At 37.2% G+C, this 22,076-nt stretch overlaps 1 protein-coding gene across 3 annotated transcripts in view; it reads right to left on the reverse strand.

Annotated features, from left to right (window-relative positions):
* sulf2 (sulfatase 2) overlaps nucleotides 1-22,076 on the reverse strand; it is a 364,375-nt gene that overhangs the window by 105,227 nt on the left and 237,072 nt on the right. For all 3 annotated transcript variants that reach the window (XM_008110106.3, XM_008110107.3, XM_003220618.4), the window contains one exon: nucleotides 14,684-14,929. In XM_008110106.3, the coding sequence (XP_008108313.2) occupies nucleotides 14,684-14,876 (193 nt within the window). In that variant the 5' untranslated portion in view covers nucleotides 14,877-14,929. The remainder of the gene's footprint in view (nucleotides 1-14,683; nucleotides 14,930-22,076) is intronic.

Genomic DNA, 22,076 nt, shown 5'->3' on the forward strand with positions numbered 1-22,076 from the left:
ACTGCATAATGTAAAAGTTTCTCACCTCAAATGATTGAATGGAAATTGCCTAGATTTAGGCCTGTAACACTAAAGTTCATACATACATACATACATACATACATACATATATCTGTGTGTGTGTGTGTGTGTGTGTGTGTGTGTAAAATTTTCCCTATTGGTTAACATTACAGGAAATATTATTTAACAAAATAATATCAATGACTCAAAGAAAAACAGCACCGCTTGATTACATGTTACATGAGCAAGGTACTGCATGTTTCCTTTCCAAGAGGATTTCTCCAAAATCTCATTAGGGAAGGTTGGAACCGTGCAGAGTGGAGTCCTTGTTGGCATACACTATTATATTAATGCATATTTGTTCACTATTTTTTTTGTCTCCAGTCCTTTGGTTCCAGTCATTGGATAAAAAACGGTTGGTAAGTTTCTTATCCAATGCAATCTACCATATTATGTCCAACGAAAAATGTGTGAAGATGTTATTCAGCATTTTCCAGTATTGGTGATAGTTCAATACATGCTGCCAAGAGCAGAAAGGTGCAAGTTCGCATTTTCACTGTTGTGACTGCGCCTTCGGGGATTATGGATGATGGTGGTGGGATTAGAAGAGGAAGGAAAAACCCTCGCGAGGAGGGCTCATTGGAGGAGTTGCGCAGGAAACGGATTAGAGAGCTCAATGGGGAATCTTCTGAGGAAGATTCAGATGGGGAGTTTGGGGAAGAAATGGATGCTGGTGAACAGGTGGTGGCTGGGGAAGTGGGCACTGAATGGGCACAGCCACCGGAGATGTCTGGAGAATTGGGGCCTATGGATACTACTGAACCTGGGGTATCTTCAGGAGCAGATCCCACTTGGGCTGCTTGGAGAAGGGAGGATGGTTCTTTAAGTGTGCATGGGGTTGAGTATGGGCAGGATGATTGGAACTCCGACGAGCAATTAGGCACTCCTGATCCACGAGCTCTAGCTGTGTGGAGTTCTGATTCTGAGTAAGATCTGGGACACCTGTTGTTTGGGTGTGAGTGTTTGGACACCCAAGAGGAAGGGGAATAAATGGGAATGTTTGGTCACTTCACTTTGCGTGTGGCAAGGTGTTGCTGAGGCGCCATTGGGATTTCTGTTCATTCAAGAAGACTGGACTGGGACTTTGCTTCTGATGTAAGTTATCTGGGATTGCTCTGCAACGGAGGGCTGGAACTGTGTGGGTTTCCCTGGACTGCACTCTGATTACTATTTCTAGTTGCTGTTACCATCGTTGCCTTGGCTCTTTGTGCCATTTCGTGGACCTGGTTTTGATGACTGCACCCTTTTGGACCCTGGATTGTAACTCGACCTTGCTTCTGCCTTCGCCCTTTGATGGATGACTACTCACGGCTCTTGATCACTGGCTTGCCCTCCTGACCTTGCTGCTGTCTCCTGCCCTGACCCTGGATATCCCTGACGACGCCTCTTCGCCTTTCCTTTGGAGCTCCTGGCATTATCTGCATCGTAGAAGCAGTTTGCTGCAGTTCTAGTTTATTTGTTCTCAGACCAGTTTGGTGATTCTTTTTAGAACTGTCCCTTTAATTCCACAGAGCCGGCTGGCTGCAACAGTAAGGGCTTGGACCCAAAGTGCCTTTTGCACCGGCTCTAAGTTTGTTTTTCCTTGGCTTTATTTTCCTGTTCTGGATTTAAGCTACTAATTGTAGCTCTTGGAAGGTTTTTGGAAGGTTCCAAGTCCTTGTTTGTTTTGTCTATTTTTATAAGCCAACTCAATTTGTTTTTGAAGCTGAATTAAAGCACCTTTTTAGTTTTATCTAAATACTTGCGTGGATAATCCGGTTGGCTTGCTATAACATACTTTTGATATATATTTTTGTTTGGACTGCTTTTTAAACACTGATAGTTAAGTGTTTAAGGCTATCTTCTGTGTTTATGTTTACTTTTTTGCCTATCTCCTAAATAAACTCTGTTTTGTTTGTTAATTGGCATCTGACTCTTGACATTCACCCTAAAAGATGGATAAGGCGAATACAGCATTGATTTGTCACAGTGATGCATAATTAGTTGCAGTTCCAAAATTTGTTAAATTTAGGGCATCAACCCAAAAGTCTTTTAAAATACCTCTTTGCCCACATCTCCTCCAGCACAAGAGGGCAACATCTGTTCTGATCTTTGCAATTTTTTCTGGAGTCCAGTGCCATCTATGCACTCATTTCAATGTGCACTCATTGTTCCCGTAGTAATTATAGTAGTAGAGGAGTGAGGACCAAATTATCATAACAAGATTTGTTTCCTAGGCAAAATTTACACCATTTGGTTTGCCAAACTTTATGTCTGCTACAACCTTAGAAAGTAGGAAAGCCATTCTCTTAGATTGATAACCATATATATTTTAAATGAGTGAGTGGCTTTGAAGACTCCACAATATCCAGCTCATCTATTTCCAAATGAGGTTATTTGAAATAATTATAACCAACTGTTTTAAATATCATTAGAGCACATGGTTGCACCATTAATGAAATTACTAATCATCCTGAAATTGGATTTCCTAAGAACCTTAAGTTGCACATATGGAAAATTCTGAGGGAATAGAAAAGGAGTAGGAAATGGTTACACAAGATGATTGGCCTATTAGATATTTTGCCCATCATTGCCAAACAATTAAACTTTCTTTTAGAAAGGGATTTTATATCTTACTCAAAGCTATCTTGTTCAACATTTGAAAGAAAATAGCTGTGTTTAGCCCATGTTCAAAACCTGGTTTTAAGTGAGTCCAGTGTGGGTAATCCTCATATTTAATAAGAGCTGCTTGTTTAAACCGCAATGCCTCAAAATAGAGAGACAGATTGGTAATGGCTAAGCCACCTTTAATAGATCACATGTATTTTACTTAATTAATAAAACTTTGTCTCTTTCCCCTACCTATAAAGCTTTCTGTTAGCTTCTGCGGTATCTTTAATTGTTTTAACCTAGGGAGCAATCTGGAACAGAAAAACAAGTTTGAAAGAATAAATATTTTAACCGAAGCCAATTTACCTAACAAGGATACATTTAGTTGTTTCGACTTAATAGAGTTTAGAGTTTCTCAGTGCTAATTAAGACTAATATTTTTACTACTATTCCTATATATTTAAAGCAGGAAAAATTGCAGCAATAATTTGGATTGGTTTTGTATTTCAAATTGTACCTGTATAGGAAAGTCAACACAAAGCAATCAAGACTTGCTGTAGTTGACTTAGAAACTGGAACTTGCTTCATAAGACTCTTTTTTAGTGGAATAAAGCAGTATCTGGGCTCGTTTTAAAAGGCAGCATGTCATCTGTATACATGCTAATTGGATGCTTCTCCTCACAAAATGTGAAATCTTTGATGTATGGACAGTTCCTAAGGATCTGAGCTAATGGCTCCACAGCAATTATGAATAAACGTGGCGACAGAGGGCAACCCCTTGAGAGATGAATTGAGAAAGAGTCTAAATTATTAATATGTACAGTTGCCTTTCCCTCTGCATATAAATTTTGAATTAAGTTTACAAATTAAGATCCAAATTCCTGTTTATCTAATGACAGCAGGTGGCTAGGTAATCTTTGCCTGATTGATTATATTAAAAACACATCATACATTGTCTGACCTTTGTCTGCCTGGCACAAAGCCAAAAAAATTGAACTAAGGAAATTTAACCTCTTTGCCATTATTGATACAAATAGTTGATAGTCTACATTTATTTTTATTTTTTTAAATTTTATTTATAGTTTTCACGAAACATTACAGTGCTCGAGTGTATTATAAAAACATAGGGAGAAGAAAGAAAAAAAGAGAAGAAAAGAAAGAAAAGAAAAGAAGAAGAAAAAAGAGGAAAAAAAAAAAGAAAGGGAATGGGGGAGGGGGATTTATTCACTTCCAAGATCGTCTGCGTCGCATCATCCTTTACATCTTCTCTTCTCCCCTTTCTCTCCAGCACAACATCCATATATCACATTTGGCCTGCGGTTTCAATAAACATAGTTATAACAGTTCAATTTTGTCCTTTTTCAAGTATTGTCTCAGTTTGTCCCAGTCTGTCCATTGTCTTGTTAATGCGTTTTGTGACACTTTTTGCGTTAGTAAGTCCATATTTTTAATGTCAATTAGTCTTACAGTCCATTTCTCCACTGAGGGAATTTCTTTCGTTTTCCATAGTTTCGCTAGACATATCCTAGCCGCTGTTACCATATATGTAAAGAGCTTTTCAGTGTTAAGGTCCATATGGAAATTTGTAATCCCTAAGAGAAAATATTCTGGTTTTAAATCAAATTTAATTTGAAGTATTTTTTCCATCTCTTTTTGAATTTCTTGCCAATACTTTTTTATTCTCTTACATCCCCACCACATATGCATAAAGTCTCCATTGTGTTTTCCACATTTCCAACATTTCCTATCTCCCTTTCCCTTACTGAATTTCGCAAGTCTTTCCGGTGTTATATACCATCTATAAAAGATCTTGTACCAGTTTTCCCTCAGTTCTGTTGAGTACGTAAATTTTAAGTTCCTCTTCCATATCTTCTCCCATTCTGCTAAGTTAATTGAATGTCCTACCTCTTTCGCCCACTTAACCATGGTCTCTTTCACCTGAACTTCTTCCGTGTCCCACATCAATAACTGCTGGTACAATAGTTTTATTATTTTCGTATCTGCTTTTAGTATTCTATCCCAGCATGTATCTTTAGTTTCAAACCCTTCCTTTTTATCCACTTTATAGCTCTCCTTAATTTGCCAATAGTTTAGCCACGTCAGGGAAGGTTCTAATTTTTTTATTTCTTCATATGATTTAAGATTTGTTTCTTGATTTCTCAGATTCAGCAGTTGTTTATATGTCAACCACCTTTCTCTGGGTAGTTCCCTCATGTGTTCTGCTTCGAGTGGTGACAGCCACAATGGTGTCTTCGTGTAGAATCTTATTTTATATTTCTGCCAGATACCCATGAGCGCTACTCTCAAGTAATGGTTATTAAAAGCTTTATCTTTACTAGTTTTCCCTCTCCAGAGATAACTGTGCCACCCTTTATTTAAGTCTTGTCCTTCCAGTGCCAGTGTCTTTCTCTTTTTTAAGGTGGCCCAGTCCTTGACCCAGCTCAGGGCCGCTGCATCGAAATACAGGTGGAGGTCGGGCAAACCCATACCACCTCTTCTTATATCATCTTTTAAGTATTTGAACCTTATTCTGGGCTTTTTTCCTCCCCAGATAAATTTCCTTATTTCTTTATTCCAGCCAATTAATATTGAATTTTTCCTTACAATCGGTAAGTTTTGAAAAAGAAAAATTAAATCCGGTAGAATCTTCATCTTGACTGCGGCAATTTTCCCTAGCAGAGATAGTTGAAGTGATCTCCAGCTGCTCATTCTTTCTTTTACCTCTCTCCACTTCCTTTCGTAGTTGTTCGAATAAAGTTGGGCATTGCTTGCCGTTATTTCTATCCCTAAATATTTAACTTTTTTAACAATTTCTATTCCCGTTTCTTTTTGTAATATCTCTTTACTTGTACATGGCATATTTTTGGACAATATCTTGGTTTTTTTCCTATTGATTTTAAAACCTGCCACCTCACCATATTTCTCAATTGTCGCCCACCATTTGTTAAATTGCTTTAGGGGATCCTCGATTAAACAAACTACGTCATCCGCGAATGCTCGTATTTTATAGCTATAATTTTTGGTGCGAAGACCTGTCAAATCCTTATTTTTTCTAATAGCATTCAATAAAACTTCTAAAGTCATAATGAATAGGGAAGGGGAGAGGGGGCACCCTTGTCTAGTTCCCTTATTTATGCTTATAGTGTTAGACAGCTGTCCATTTATTATAATTTTAGCCGTTTGTTTGGAATAGATCGCCTTTATCACATTTGAGAAATAAAACCCGGCATCCATTTCTCTTAAGATTTCCGTCATGAAAAACCAATTAATATTGTCAAACGCCTTTTCGGCGTCTAGAAATAAAAACGCGATCTCCTTATGATTGTTTTTATCGTAGTATTCGATGGCATTCAGGATGTTTCTTATGTTCTCCTTCATTTGCCTTCCTGGCAGGAACCCTGATTGGTCCTCTTCAATTCTTTCTATTAGTACCTCTTTTAGCCTAGAAGCTAAAATGCTCGCGAAGATTTTATAATCGGAATTTAGAAGCGATATCGGTCTATAATTTTGGATCTTAGTATTCTCTGCTTTATCTTTGGGTATGACGACAATGTTCGCGTTTTTCCATGTTTGCGGGGGGTTTTTCCCTTCTAAAATACTATTCATCACTTTCTGCAATGGAATTATTAGTATATCCTGGAAAATTTTATAGTATTGTAATGTCAGCCCATCCGGCCCTGGCGCTTTGTTTGCTGGTAATCTTTTAAACGCTCTGCTGATTTCCTCTTCGGAAATTTCCCTATTCAAAATTTCTCTTTGTTTCTCAGTAATTCTTGGAATATCCTGTAGGCCAAGATACTGTGTTACCTTTTCCTTAGGAATATTATCCTCTGTATATAGTTTCTCGTAAAAAGTAGTAAATTGTTTCTCTATGTCCTTGTTACTATAATGGCTTATTCCCCCTTCTTGGATTTTCGTAATATAGTGTGCCTGCACAAAGCCAAAAAAATTGAACTAAGGAAATTTAACCTCTTTGCCATTATTGATACAAATAGTTGATAGTCTACATTTAGTAAGGAAATTGGTTTGTAGGAACCTCTTGTGTGTGGGTCATCCCCAGGCCTCAAAATTGCTGTATTTTGCCCCATAAATTGGGATGCAATTCCTTCCAATGCATCACTGAACATTGCAGTCAAGCAAGGAGTCATGAAATAACTTGTAAAAATCACCACCAAACCAATCAGGGCTTAAGGACTTCTCATTTTAAAATATTTTTATTGCAGTATTTAATTCTTCCAGAATAATTGGGCAGTTTAAACCTCTTTCTATATTCATTGCTGATCGGTTTTGTTTGGTAAAGAATACATAGTGCTCAAGGTCCCCATACTCTAAACTTTAACATGTACATTTTTTAAAAATCCTTTCTAAAAGTAGATTTTTGAGATAATCAGTTAATGTTATTTTATTGTATTTTATATATCTAGTTTATTTCTCCTCCCTTTGCTTCTATTTACAAGATTGTCTAACATTTTAGATTACTTGGTTCTAAAAGTATTCCTTTTGAGATAAACCAATGGTGTGTGAATTTTACCTGTATCCAATACTATTATTTCTGGTTTTCTAGGAAAGAATTCAGAAGCTAGCTTAGTACTTTCATTAGGTTATGCTGTTTGGATAAGGAATCAATTTGAGTTATTCATTCTAGTATTTTGCCTCTATTTTGTATATATGCTTAATCACGTATAAAACTATATCTGAAGACAGATTTTAATGTACCTCATTTATTAGCATTATTTATATCTAGCTGAGCATTATCTATGAAGTAATTGTTGATATACGTGCTAATCTTGTAGACAAGTGATTGGTTTGCCAACAAGCTAGTGTTAAGCCTCCATGTATGTGGTAGGCTGTTGTATGTGGTACACTGTTCTATATCCAGTTCAGTAAGAGAAGAGCATGGTCTGATATTCAAAGTATTCCTATGGAAAATTTCTCCACCTGTGTGGCCAAAAATATAGCCTACTTGAGAGTACAAATTAAATATCACTGAGAAATCTCTATCTGACTAGTGTTTTCCCCTCCAGATATCAACCACATGATAAGAGCAGATCAGTCCAGACAGATCAAACTACTGCTTAACTTGTGCTGAATATGCTGTCATTCTCTTTCAACTGATGTCCATCACCATGTTAGAATCACCCCCAGCAGCAATTCGCTTTCTGCAAAATCCTCGAGCTCAGAGAACATGTACGCTTTCTGAAAAATGATTCTGCCTGGGAGTATAATAGGAACAAAATGTGAACATCGCACCTGCTATGGTGCCCTTCACACATATAAATTGCCCAGCTGGATCCCAAAGGGTTTCATGCCTTCCAAAGGTAAGCCTGGAACTAGAAATATTGCTGTTCCTCGTGCCTCAATAACCCACCTGGGGTCATATCCCTCAATGTTGCTTCTCTTGTTGGCATCTCCTCAATCTCTTTATGATGTTGAATCCCTCACATATCACTATTATCTGAGACATAGAAGCTTCCGTCAAGATTTTGCTATCCATAAACTTTACGATTTTGAAGAAAAACCCCCACTGGTAGCAGATACCTTCTTTACAAAGTTGTTCAGTGAACAGAAACAATTCTTTGTGGTGTTTTAAGATTATCAGTAGAGATGTCTTGGTATATTTGCACATCCTCATCCTTACATTGTAGAATAGGCAAAATATTAAATACTTTCAAAACCTGTATTTTATGGGTATATTCTGCAAAGTACCATCATATTTCTTGCTCTATTTCACAATCACAACTTGGGTTTTGCCCTTGGCAATCTATGCGTATGCTCCGATATTTTTTCACTAACCTCAGATCTGGGCAAATTTGAGTGAACCGTACTGCAATCAACTCAGCAACATCTCCATTGTTTTCCTCTTCTCAAAAATTTCTCAAAAATCAGAGGTTAAGTCTGCAATTCAGCTCCTCTTGGCTTTCTTGATTACTTTCAAGTAGATCTGAATGCACACAGAGCTGAGTAGGCAATCATGCTTTAAACTTAAACCTTAAGCTTTCAATGGTTGTTTTCTATTTTGGAAATGCTGCCCATATGTTTTGCTGAATTTAAGGTCTAAAGACTTATTCATTCTTCTCTAAAGTTCTTTAGGTAGGTTGCATAAATAATCATCCATTTTAAGACTGGTTTTTCCTGCCACAACTTTATTTCTTATACCTCTACATGAGATACTGTCTTCTTCCATTTGTGAAAACAGCTCAGTTTCAGTGGACCCTTTAAAATGCAAAATACATTAGTGTTTACGAGAGCAAGAGATTTTGGCTTATCCAAGCCATGTACATCTAAGATTGAAATTCAGTTTGAGTCCATTCAAAGACTCTTCAGATGGCATTGTGCAAAGTAAAGTTTTCTTTTGTCTCTTCCATTAACCAAAATGTTAACAAGAAAATATTTGATTGTACAGGTTAGAAAATGATTGTAAAATATTTCATACATTAAACAATAGTCCATGGGAATTCCTGTGAAAATAGTGACAATAACAGCAATTAAAAATACTGTATTTTAGTTGTACTTTTTCATACAGTAGTTTATGTTAAATGAACTCATAAAAGTTGTTTTATTAACAGAAAGAAAGGAGGGCAGGCATATGTCAAATCAGCCAATGTCTGGAGCAAAAAGGAAAACAAGTTTTATAAACTGAATGAAAATATGAAATTACAAAAATGTTACAATAATGATTTATTGACTCTTTGTAAAGGTGGTGCTGAATTGTTCGCTCGCTAGCATTTTATTGTCAGAAATGACACCATTAATACTGGTTTCAATTTCCAGCCATTGAACACTAGAATTAATTCAAAGTACTCCAACAGAATGAAATGAAATCTGGCAAGCAGGTAGTGTAGGTGGGAACGTCAGCTCAGCCTAAGAAACTTTAATTAAAAGGTCCGTCATAAATAGTTACCTTCCATTTGAGTATTTTCTGTGCATATGCTGTTGTCTAGGTTTTACTTTCATTGCTTTTAAAACATCTGCTACTGCCATTTCTCATTCCAAGACTGAACATGAATTTTTCATGTCCCATATTTAGCTATTGAATAAGCAGATGTATGAGCAACTTGTTCCATTTTCTCTTCTAAGCACAACATTATGTACAGCAGCCTTTCTCAGGCTGGTGATTTCTAGATATTTTGAACTATAATGCCCATTAATTGCAAATAGCATGGCCAATGGTTCAGGAAATGGTGTCCAATCCATCTGAGAGATGCCAAATTGGGCTAACCAAAGGCAAAGGTAGTGTATGGAGAGAAGGCAGAATTAATTACCAGTTGCCCACACTGTTTGGAGATGATAGTAGCTGTAAGTCCTTCTTGTCTTGCAGAACCTTAGTTAGTTTCATTAGGGTCAGAATGGCTGGGCTATGGGATAATCCTTCACTATCAGTCAAAATATACATTTAACATATTTTCAACTATTCAGTGTTGAAGATTGACTTCCAACTAATCCAAATAGGATTTTTAGTAGCTTCTATTAATATATTATAGAAAAAGAACAAATAATAATTATTAAAATAGGTATTATTAAAATTAGATTATATGTAATTTGAATATTTTGTTATTACAGTAAATACACTGCAATGTCACTTTTAATTTTGAGGTTGGATAATAAGGGTCATTGTAAAAGATTTAAAAAGAAATTTTAAAAAGCAAAACGTTTTCTAAAAATCAGTTATGATGTTACTCTGTAGTCACAAAGTCTCAACACCACTATGATTATTGTCGTTTTCTCTGAGAAGCTGCCTCCAAGGCTGTAGCTGGGTTCACAATAATGTCAGGTACAATATGGGACAGATTAGTCATTTTTCTTACTACTAGCCGGCTCAGAATTTCTCATCCTTTCGCAAGCAACCTGGGAAAGATAATTTTGAAAAGACGAATGATGGGGATAAGCAGCTTCTCTCGCTGCTATTCTTCAAGTGGCAGCTTTTCATTATACAAACATCAGGAGACTGTTCACACTTCTCCAATTCAATGCCTGCTTTTCCTCACAGGAAGCAATAACAATATGGGAACTGGTTGTAGCTGGAGAAACTGGCTTCATTTAGCAGCCCCATTTTAATAAGGTTGCGGCAAACCAGAAAATAATCAAGCTTTAAAGCGTGCAATTGGAGTTAAGATGAAAAACAACTGAATATTCTTAGAGAAAGGAATTGGGTAACAATATTTCACTATTTAAAAGTTTCCACGAAAGAAGAGAGGCATACATTGTTCTTTAAAGCCATCAACATGCAGTTTAAAAAAGCTGCAGGTTACATTATAGGAAGGCAGAATTAGAATAGGTGAAAGTTGAATACTAATCATACAAATTTTAGTAGAGCAGTGATCAACTCTATATGCTTTGGTTTTAAATGATCACAAATGGCATGGACACACCTCTGGAGTTTGTATAATTTAAAGTAGACTGTAAGATGCATAAAGCAACATTTATTTGACTGTCTGATTGATTGCTGGCCGGTCTTCCCCACAAAATGTGTTTTAGGCCAATGTGTTCCGGTAATATCTCATCACTCCTCCGGCAGCAGCAAGCATGAACATGCTTTTTGCAAAATCATTTGGGTTGCTTCCATTTGATGGAGATCCAAACTGCAATGGGCATCTTGCACCCATCATAATGTTTTAGCTCCTTATGTCCACATTGACAAATAAATTTGGACACATCAGCCTGAAAGCCAATTTAGGCACAATCCGTATTTCAGACTAATATACGGCCTGCCGGATTTTCAAGGGGAGATGGATGTATCTAACCCCGCGGCTTCGTGAAATGCATTTTCTCTGGCCAGATCTTAATTTGTGTGGACACGAGAGCCATTGTGCTTGAAATTGGCAAGGGACAACAGCTCGACAGGGAAAGGAAGTACACTGCCCAGAGGACTTTGACAATTGCATCAGAGACAAACAGACTGGCATAAAACAGATCATGATAAATTTTTAAGGACCACCCACTGCATTTTAGTCACAGGAGACTGTGAGATAATGTGCACTGCTTTTGGGGAATATGCATTATTAAAACAGGTCTGTCTAGCTCTGAGATGTATAACATTTCCTCCAAAATGGGAGAAATAAAAACCGTGCCCAATCTTGTCTCATTTCAACACCAAATTTGCCACTGAGGCAGCAATGTCCTACTCACTTAATGAATTAGAAATTAAAAGAAGAATTATAAATCTAGAAATACAGCTAAAAATAGGAACATCAAATACAACTCATATTTGAGTGCCAACACAAAGGTTTCAGTCTGAACCTTTAAATGAAATACGTCATCTGCTGTTTCTGAAAGTTTTGTCGCTTGCTAGTAGAAAGTAGAAAAACACATTTGTTTGTCATTTCTATTATTGTCTGAAAATGCTTATCTCTCCCATCACCAAAGAAGAAACTAACCCTGTCTCCCCCACCTCTTTTAATCACAACCAGCTTAGGACTTGTACAACCCAAGATAAATACTGCTCAGAATAATGAGTATAACACTCTCATTAATGGGGATAATGAGTAAACATGCTGAAATTTGTACCATTTGGTTATTGCTATTAAGCCCAGAGACATTAGCTCTCTTGTTAGCAACAATATTCTTAACACATTATGGGCAATGCATTATTTACTATCTCTGGGAAGTTTTGGTTTAATGCTATTTAAAACAAACAAGAACACACTGTACCCAGATATGTATGCGTTTCTGACATATATGATGGCACAGCAATATAAAACAGACAGCAACTGCTTCTTCTAAAACATTCAGCGATCAAAATATTCTGCAGAGCTAATATGTAAATTATATGTCACGAAATATACTTTTTCTACAAAAGCAGCCATGTTAATCTCTTGCAAAAACGACACAACAATATCAGAGATGAGATGCAGGTCTTGACCAGTATCTACCAATGATCCAACCTCCAAAAATCAATCCCCCTTAAAAACCATGCCAAATTGTCAGCCATTATTACATCTTCTGCCAATGAATTCCACAATTAAAATAAGTATTACTTCTTAGTTCTGAATTTATAACAATCTGACTTAAGTGGATAACTAAGAGTTCGAATATCATGGGAAAGGGAAAAGATGCTCTCTTTACCACCACCACAATGCCATCCATGTCATACACCTCTATTATGTTTCTCCACATCTACTTCTTTTTTTCAGATAAGCACCCCTAAATATTATATCATTTCCTCATGGGGATGTTGCTCCAATGCCTTGCTCATTGGTATTTCTTATCTGCTTTGGGGTGCAATGTCTTTATTACATATGGTGGCACTTAAAAAAGAAGTGTTTGAAGATATGCATACGTGCAGTAAATTCTTGCCACCTAATCAGAGCAAAAAGAAACATTCATGTTCAATGAACAAATGTAAGAGGTGAATGTAATGATATTAATATATTATATTTAATAATAATAATGTTGTAATATAATATATTATATATTAAATATACTACAACATATGATATAGTACAATATATTATATAACACTAATAATATTATATACTGGTAATGTATTATATATTGTGGTATAATAATATAGTATTATATAATAATATAACAACTGTATATTATAAAGGTAAAGGTTTCCCCTGACATTAAGTCCAGTCATGTCCGACTCTGGGGGTTGGTGCTCATCTCCATTTCTAAGCCGAAGAGCAGGCGTTGTCCTCCAAGGTCATGTGGCTGGCATGACTGCATGGAGCGCCGTTACCTTCCCGCCGGAGTGGTACCTATTGATCTACTTACATTGGCATGTTTTCGAACTGCTAGGTTGGCAAAAGCTGGAGCTAACAGCGGGTGCTCATTCCGCTCCTGGGATTTGAACCTGCGACCTTTCGTTCTGCAAGTTCAGCAGCTCAGTGCTTTAACACACTTTGCCACCGGGGCTCACTGTATATTATATATTACATGTAATATTACTAATAATATTGCAGTATAGTGGTATAGTACAATATAGCAATCTATAATACTAATACTGTGCTATGCTAATAATATATTATATACACATATAATATTGATAATAATATTATAATGTAATACAATATAATGGAGCCTCGGTGGTGAAGTGTGTTAAAGCACTGAGCTGGAGACTGAAAGGTCCCAGTTTCAAACCCCGGGAGCGGCGTGAGCGGCCACTGTTAGCTCTAGCTCCTGCCAACCTAGCTGTTCGAAAACATGCCAATGAGAGTAGATCAATAGGTACTGCTCTGGCGGGAAGGTAATGGCGCTCCATGCAGTCATGCCGGCCACATGACCTTGGAGGTGTTTATGGACAACGCCGACTCTTCGGCTTAGAAATGGAGATGAGCACCAACCCCCAGAGTCAGACATGACTGGACTTGACGTCAAAGGAAACCTTTACCTTTACCTATATGCTTTAAGCTCTAAAGATGGAAGAAGCTTTCCTCCATTAAGAATCACATTCCCTTGATGGTAATGTGTCTGGACCATGTACTGGTCTAGTGGCTGAGGCTATAACCAGTGGTGGGCAAGATCTGACTCAAAACCTGGCAACAATGCCCCTTTTTGTTTCACTCTCATTCTCAGGCTGTCTTCTGCCCCATCTCTTTCTTCCAGCAATTTCTTGTTCCCCACCCACAAAATTGCTGAGTGAAGGGCATACATCGAGACCCGAACTGACTATTTCCAGAGGTTTTTTCAATTCAGGCCAAGAGTAGCACACAAATTGGAAATTTGATTCTCAAAAAGACTGCACCAATATGGGCAACTTTGGTAGGCTCAGGAGCCAATGTTTCTGCCTTGGCATTCTCTGAGAGCTTCAAAATCTACCAACATTTCCCTCAAAGAAAAAATGTAAAAAAGTGAAAATAGTCTATTTTTGTTTTTAAAAAAAGAGATAAAAAACATAGAATGGGAGTGGAAACTCCAATCATTTAAAGGAAATTTCCTGGAGATGCAATTCACCATTGGGGGCAGCCAGAAAAAAGGGAGTCCATGGGAATATGGTACTGCAGAAGTAGCTGGGGAGGCAGATCCATGCTGTACCGCAAGTGAGTACACACTATTTATCAATCACTGTAATGCAAAACTCTTCAGTTCTTACCAAGCTCTACATCCTGATCATCAGTAAGAACAAGAATGATGTTTGGACGGATATTTCTGCGGTCCCTTTGAAATCTTCCCTTCAGACGCTGATTTAACAGGAAAGCTGAACTGTCATCCAGCAAGGATAAGAGAGTTATTATGAATAATCCAACGGCAATGCTACGCTGTGCCATATTGTGCTGATTTTGCATGCTGTTCGAACAAAGGTGAGGAAATGTCTTCTATTTTTTCTTCAAAGGGAGCTCTAAGTGGAAGCAAAAAGGGGGAAAAGGAAGAAGAAAGAATCAGTAAATGGGTATGCACGCAATAAAATCCTGATCGCATTGTATAAGCCATTGTTTTAATACAGCAGATGTAAAAAAAAAAAATCACTTCTGAGAGTGAAGACCACACTATGTCTTAAGAATGATCCTCTTCATAACGCATACAGCTTCAGCAAATGTATGTGTATATATAGCAATCAACTGGAAGGAAAGGCCTATAAAATGCAGCAGATGCTCACCAAACAGACATTACAGATTGTAATTTCCTCCATGTCCTCTACTATGCGGGCATTCATTTTCCATTCATACTTAATGGTAAGCAATTAATTGGATCTAGAGCCCAAGGTTTGGTAAAAAGAAATCACTAGAATTGCCTAAAAAAAAGCATAGGAGAGAAAATCTTCTATGGATACTATGGACTGCTAAATAAGGCAAATAAATGGGTTCAAGAGCAAATCAAACCTGAACTCTCTCTTTACGCCAGAATCACTAACTTGAGACAATGGTACTTAGGACATATCATGAGAAGGCATGACTCACTAGAAAAGACAATGATGCTTGGTAAGGTGGAAGTCAACAGAAAAAGATTGCATTATAGATGGTTTTCTTGACTCAGTCAAGAAAGCCACAGCCTAATTACGGCTGTTAACAACAGGGTGACTTTAGAGTTTCTCATTCATAGGATTTCCATAAGTCAAAGTTGACTTGATGGCAGTTAACAAAAGGAAGAAAATAAAATGGTCAAATGTCTACTTCTGATTTGGAAAGAAAAAAATTTTTTTTAATGTTATGAAGTACAAAGAAGAGAATCTGTGATCTGTTTAAAAGATGAATCACAACTCCTGGAGTCTGCCAGAGAAAAGGCTACATTCATTATTTCAAGAGAAAGGGCATAACAAAGCACTTGAGAAAGGGGCACACAAACACACAAAAGCAGCCTTGGGGGTTCAAATACAGTTCTGGATACATATTTTGTCCACTTCTGTCTTAGATGCTTATCACAACAACTATGTAATACATGACAAACATAACTGCTATGGAGTTCACTGGCTACCTTCAGGGGAAAAACATCCCATATAGATTCAGAAAGAATACAAATTATTTTTATCATGTGTAATGATAAAAGTACACTTTTCTACATTTCGTTGTTCACTTTAATGAAGCCAACCCAAACAAAACATGTTATGGTTCTTTTTAGGAAACAACACTGCCTCAAGATCTCTTTTGACTTATATATTAGCGGAGTTTATTACTGCTATAAACCGACTATAAAAACAATTTTGGCAAATTGTAATGCACCCAATTTAATCCCAAAATGACCTTCACTCTAAAATGTAACCTAATACAGCGAGATGCTGTTCTCTTAGAATTCAAGGGAAAGTGTGCCTACCTATTTATACCACAACCACAAATTATACCACAATTTGTTTCCACGTGTCTTGAAAAAACACAGGATCAATTTAGAATATTGTTACAAACTTAGTTTTGAACTTCCTGCCTCTGTGGGTGGATGTTCTGTGTTATGTCAACAACATTTGGGTAATTTTCAGGTTGTTTGGGTGTGAGTTTTAAAAGAGACAAATGCAGAGATCTTTATTAACTACATCTAGCCACATGCATAGTGACGTAAGCCAAAAAACAACAGCTACTACTTCCTGTGAGAAAGACAGAATTGTCTACTTCTCTCGTGACAAGCTCTGCCAAGTCCTCACATTAATGGCATTCGTGTGGCAAAAATGATTACAACCCACAGGGGTGCATGGCTTTAATAATTCTAAAGACCACTTTTGCCTTTTACTAATTCAAGAAGGCTGCATTATCAGTTTGAACATATAAAAGCATTATTTACCACAATGGTATCTTAATGTTTTCATTAATCCATGACTTGTCATCTTAGCCCCTACCCACACTCTTTCATTTTTTTCACAGCTCATCATATGCGCTTTCCTTTCTGTCAGACCTGCTTCCCTTTCCAATTGCTCAAGTCATTCTACAAACCTTGTTCTTCAGTTTCTTTTCTAAAGCATCCCATGCCATTCTTCTTGCATTAGGGTCTATGCATTCTATACTACACACATCTGTATCACAGCCTGATATTCTTTTGCTTTTATCTCAACTAGAAATTATTTCAGGAAATGCTCCTGATGCATATATGCCTTGAAAAGAACTTCACATGTTAAACCTTTAGAATATGTACAGGTAGTTCCCGAGTCACATATATGGGGGTAAGATGAGAGAAGTGAGAGAAATCTGTCCCTAGGAAGTTGGGGTAGATTCATTCCTGAAAGAGTTTTTATGAGGAAAAGGGGTCTCTACTGAAGCTTTTTCACCAATCCTTGTTTCCACAACAAGCCAAATTTTCCAAAATCCAATTATCACAGGGGCTGAAAGTGAGGTGAAATCTTTTGAACGGGGCACAGATAGCAAAACAAACACCACAGGGGTGTTAACCCTTCCCTATGCTATCCAAAGCCTGCTGTATATAGCTGGAGTTATACTTAAAAATGAACCTGTTTCCTACTTCCAATTGAGCTTAAGAACAAACCTACAGAACATGTCTTGTTTGAAACTTGGAGACTGCCTGTAGTTGGCACAAGGCAACTGCTGCCAATGAAAGTACAGTCAACCCTCCACATTTGCTGGGGCAAAGGACCCTCATGAAAGTGAAAGGCCACAAATAAAGAAATTGCTATACTTTTATCTGCGAGAACACTTCTTCCAACTTGACTTTATGGTATACATCTACTGGAAAATGATCATAGAACCGTACTTGAAAACCTAGAGATTCCAAGAGAGATTCCAATAGAAAGCAGCTTTCTACCTTCCTTTGCTCTTGACTAGCTACTCATTTTTCACTCTACATAAAATCTTTAAATTATATTGTAAGAAAAATGCTTCATGGGCCATGGGGTCCAATCACCTGCTCAATGAAGGACCTGCAACTAAATCATCCCCATCAGCTAAACCAGTGGTTCTCAACCTGTGGGTCCCCAGAGGTTTTGGCCTTCAACTCCAAGAAATCCTAACAACTGGTAAACTGGCCGGGATTTCTGGGAGATGTAGCCCAAAACACCTAGGGACCCACAGGTTGAGAACCACTGAGCTAAACAGTAAAGCCTCTTGTTTGAAGATGTCCAGAGAAGGGAACTGCACCACCTCTCTGTGAAAGAGACGGTGCAATCTATGGCACCATCTAAAACCAAATAATGTCTGTTGTTTTTAAATTACAGCTTTTAATCATATGGAGACAGATGCAGTCAAATCACTCAATTCAGCTAAAATGATACAATTAATCTCCTAGGACCTGTTTAATCATGTGATAGCTCTAAAAGACACTTAGGCAGATTCTGGCTGGGAAATCTGGTCCCTCAACTCATGGATTTTATACTCTTACCCTACAGTGTCAAGCCAAGGAGAAACAATGGGCCTAGAATAGAAAGCCATCTACTAAGTTTTTCAGGATGCAGGAGTAAAAACCACAGCATCTTTAATGGATCAGGAAACATTATATTTTACCACTTCCAAATGTATTAGAGAATAACCTCCTTTCTCAGAGCCACAATACAAGAATTAAATGGGCTGGTAAACTGCAGGTAAAATTTTTCATATATAATGTCCACCATTCATATGTGCTCATTTATGCATGAATGCATATACATATGCAAACACACTCACAGGTCCTTTTCACTATCAGCAGCACCATCTTATATATAAGAGGAAGCTGATGTAAAGAATCAGAAGGACAAGGTTTCATATCCTGCAAGAAATCTTTGTAGAACAACTTCTTTCCCACTGCCTTTAAAATCCTAAATGCTGACAAAAGTATGGAACACAAACATAATCATCGGAAATTAATAGCAGAGATCACAGAGGAATTATAAGAATTCAGACTGGGAATGCTGTTGTTCATTGGATTCAATCCATGTCAATAACCCACCCTAGTTTTGAAAATGATGCCAGCATACCTGTGTCTTGATCCCATATTAACATGCACCACAAGAGATGCTGAATATTCTGTGTATGACTGAGAGGTAGAGCAAAGAGGAAGAAGAAATCAATTGCTCATCACTTATGGCTAAACATGGATGAGTATCATGGCATTATCACTAACCTATTTATCTGCAATATTTGTTCACTGGATAATAACAGGATATAGTCTAGGTGGTTAACCATATATTATGAAATACATTTTCTTGTCAATGCAGACCCCACATTAAGTACATTATAAAATGCACGGAATCTGTTTCATTATAAAAATGTCTGCTGCTGAAAAAACATCAGAGACTTAACCCTGAATTTCTTCAATTGCTCTAGCATAATGGTTTGCACAATTATGCAGTGGATAATGTTGACACATTTTGGAAAGAAGCTTAGAGTTGGGTTATTAGGGCCAGCCTGGCATTAGCCAGAATAAGCCAGCTGTTGGATGTCATGAAAGGATAGGAAATTGTTAGCTGTTTAATTTATTGCAATTACATTTTTTTAAAAAAACATGGAGTGTTGAAAGACAACAAAAAGATTTAAAGATTGTCTTAAAGCTAACATTAAAAAATGTGGCATACACATCAAGAACTGGAAAGCCCTGGCACTCGAGCATTGCAATTGGAGGTCAGCTGCTACCAACAGTGCTATGGATTTTGAAGAGGTACGGATAGAGGGCCAAAGGGAGAAACATGTCAAGAGGAAGGCGTGTCAAGCAAACCCTTGTCTTGCTTGTTTTCCATGTGGAAATTTATGTCCTCAATGTGAAAGATTGTATAGATCCAGTATAGGTCTTCGCAGTTATTTACATATCCATTACTAAGATACCTCTGGAAAATAATCTTACTTCACTATGAATGAGCATCTATGATGATTATGACTATTTTCCTACATTGCCAGAATGATTCGGCTAGATTTTGACACTATGGACCCTGATTAGAGGGAAGAAGGTAAAGTGTGCTATTATTCCTCAGGCAATAAAATTTCTTAAAATTTTCCATAAGAATCTACACAATATAGTGGTGCCATTCATGGCTGCATGGGGGCATTTTTTCACATTTTTTCTCAATGTGAAAGGGACTAGTACCCCTTTTTTGCTATATTACTGTGTTTTTTCAAATCTAAGATGCCATTGTAAGATGCATATTAATTTCCGTACCACTAACAGATGTGTGTGTGTGTGTGACCTGTGAGTCTAAGATTCCTAGACATTCACTATGGACTATCATCAGTTTATAGACCACCAATGTGAGTATCAATTGTATAGTGAACAATGTGAAAAGGGGAATGTTCCAAACTGAAGCCCAACAATATATAGAGGGCACACAATTCCTGTGCTGGCTTAGACCAATATAAGTGCATATGCAACGGGAAGAACTAAAAGGCGGATCTCCACAAAAGTGTTATACATTTACAAGGATTATGGAACATTCATAGATCGTATAAATTGTCACTCATTTATGGTATAAGGAATAAAAACTAACAACTAACAGTTTGCTTTAAAATATTTTTTAAAAAATGAGCTCATTTTTTTAAAAAAATCAAGCAAAACAGAATATTTACCTCGACTCTTATTTTAAAAACAGCTGACGCTAAGTCTCACAAACATGTTAGTTAACTCTATGCTTTATTGTTGTGGTTGTGGACTTTCAAGTCATTTCCAACTTATGACAACTGTAAGGGGAATGAACCATGGGTTTTTCTTGGTAAGATTTACAGTTTCATAAAAAAAAAAAAAATCAATATGTTTGTTACACTCAAACTGCCCTTAGTTAGAATCAAGAATCCCAACAGGGCTTGTGGCTGATGCCAGCCTTGTTTTCCTCATTTCTGTTTCAAACCTCCATAGAATCAATAGAGTTGCAAGAGACCACAGTGGCCATCCATTCCAACCCCGTCTGTCTGGGAGCTCTACCATTTAAGCTTTCCACATTAAGAGTCTCTACACTGGAGAAATTAAATATGGGAAAATCAAACATAACAGCTTCAAAGCACTACTGACTCACATGCCTCATGACAATGCCAACCAAAGTACAAAAAGACCCATAGATTGGACATCTTCAAGAGTTTACTTCAAAGCTGTAGCTGTCCCTTATTCTGGCTAATTCTGAATGATTCTTCTGAAAATTTCTGGCCCCCTGAATTGCAAATGTTTTAGAAAATGAATGTTGACTTAAAATTACACAGACTGTACATTTCTAGATGTAGCAGGCTGCTCCAGTGAATGGCAAATTAACATAATTCAGTAATCAGATCTGCATCGTTACTCAAGAAATATGTGAAGCAGTATAAGAAGCTCGGTTTAAACCCATTACTGAAACTGGTGTTTTCTATTCATGATTCAAATCATGATTTAAATCAATCTACCTTGGAGGAGGTTGCCAAAAATTTAGGTTGCCAAAAATTAGAAGGGTTCCATATCCTGCAACATTTCACAGATGCACACTGAAATACACCTGGCCAAGCAACATTAGACTGTGATCCTGCAACATTTCACAGATGCAAATTAAAATACACGTGGCCAAGCAACATTAGATTGAGATCAAAAGTTATTACTGATGAAGAATACATGTTTTAGGATGAGTACTTCAGTTTAGGATGAGTACTTCATCCCCAATACCTTCCTTCCCTACCTTGATTTTCATTTTTTAATGTATCTACAAAATGCAAAATAAAGATTATTTTATATAAAAAAAGGACAAGATTCTGCCCCTTCCGACTTTCCTCTAGTAAAACTGACTACAAACTACTTTAACGTAACAACAATCATTTATAGCCTGCTTTTTCCAAGTTTGGGAATCAATCAGGAGTATAACAGGTAAACATACATAGATAAAATTCCCAAAATTGAAACCACTTTAAAACATAAAACCACTAAAACACAGTACAATAAACCTATGTTCAGCAAATTGTTTAGGTGAAATGGGCCTTGTATGCTTAGTACTACAAAGCCTGTAGAAACAGAAAAGTCTTTAGTCGTGTGTGGAACGACAATAGGGAAGGCACTTCTCTATCTTCTCGGGGAAATGAATTCCAGAGTTTGGGGGTGGCCACGGAGAAGGCCCTCTCCCATGTTCACACCAGATGTATCTGTGGTAGTGGTGAGATAAATAGACGGGCCTCCCCAACAAATCTGAAAAAAATGGG

Source organism: Anolis carolinensis, chromosome 4, assembly GCF_035594765.1.
Source record: "Anolis carolinensis isolate JA03-04 chromosome 4, rAnoCar3.1.pri, whole genome shotgun sequence".
NCBI classification, from domain to species: Eukaryota; Metazoa; Chordata; class Lepidosauria; order Squamata; family Dactyloidae; genus Anolis; species Anolis carolinensis.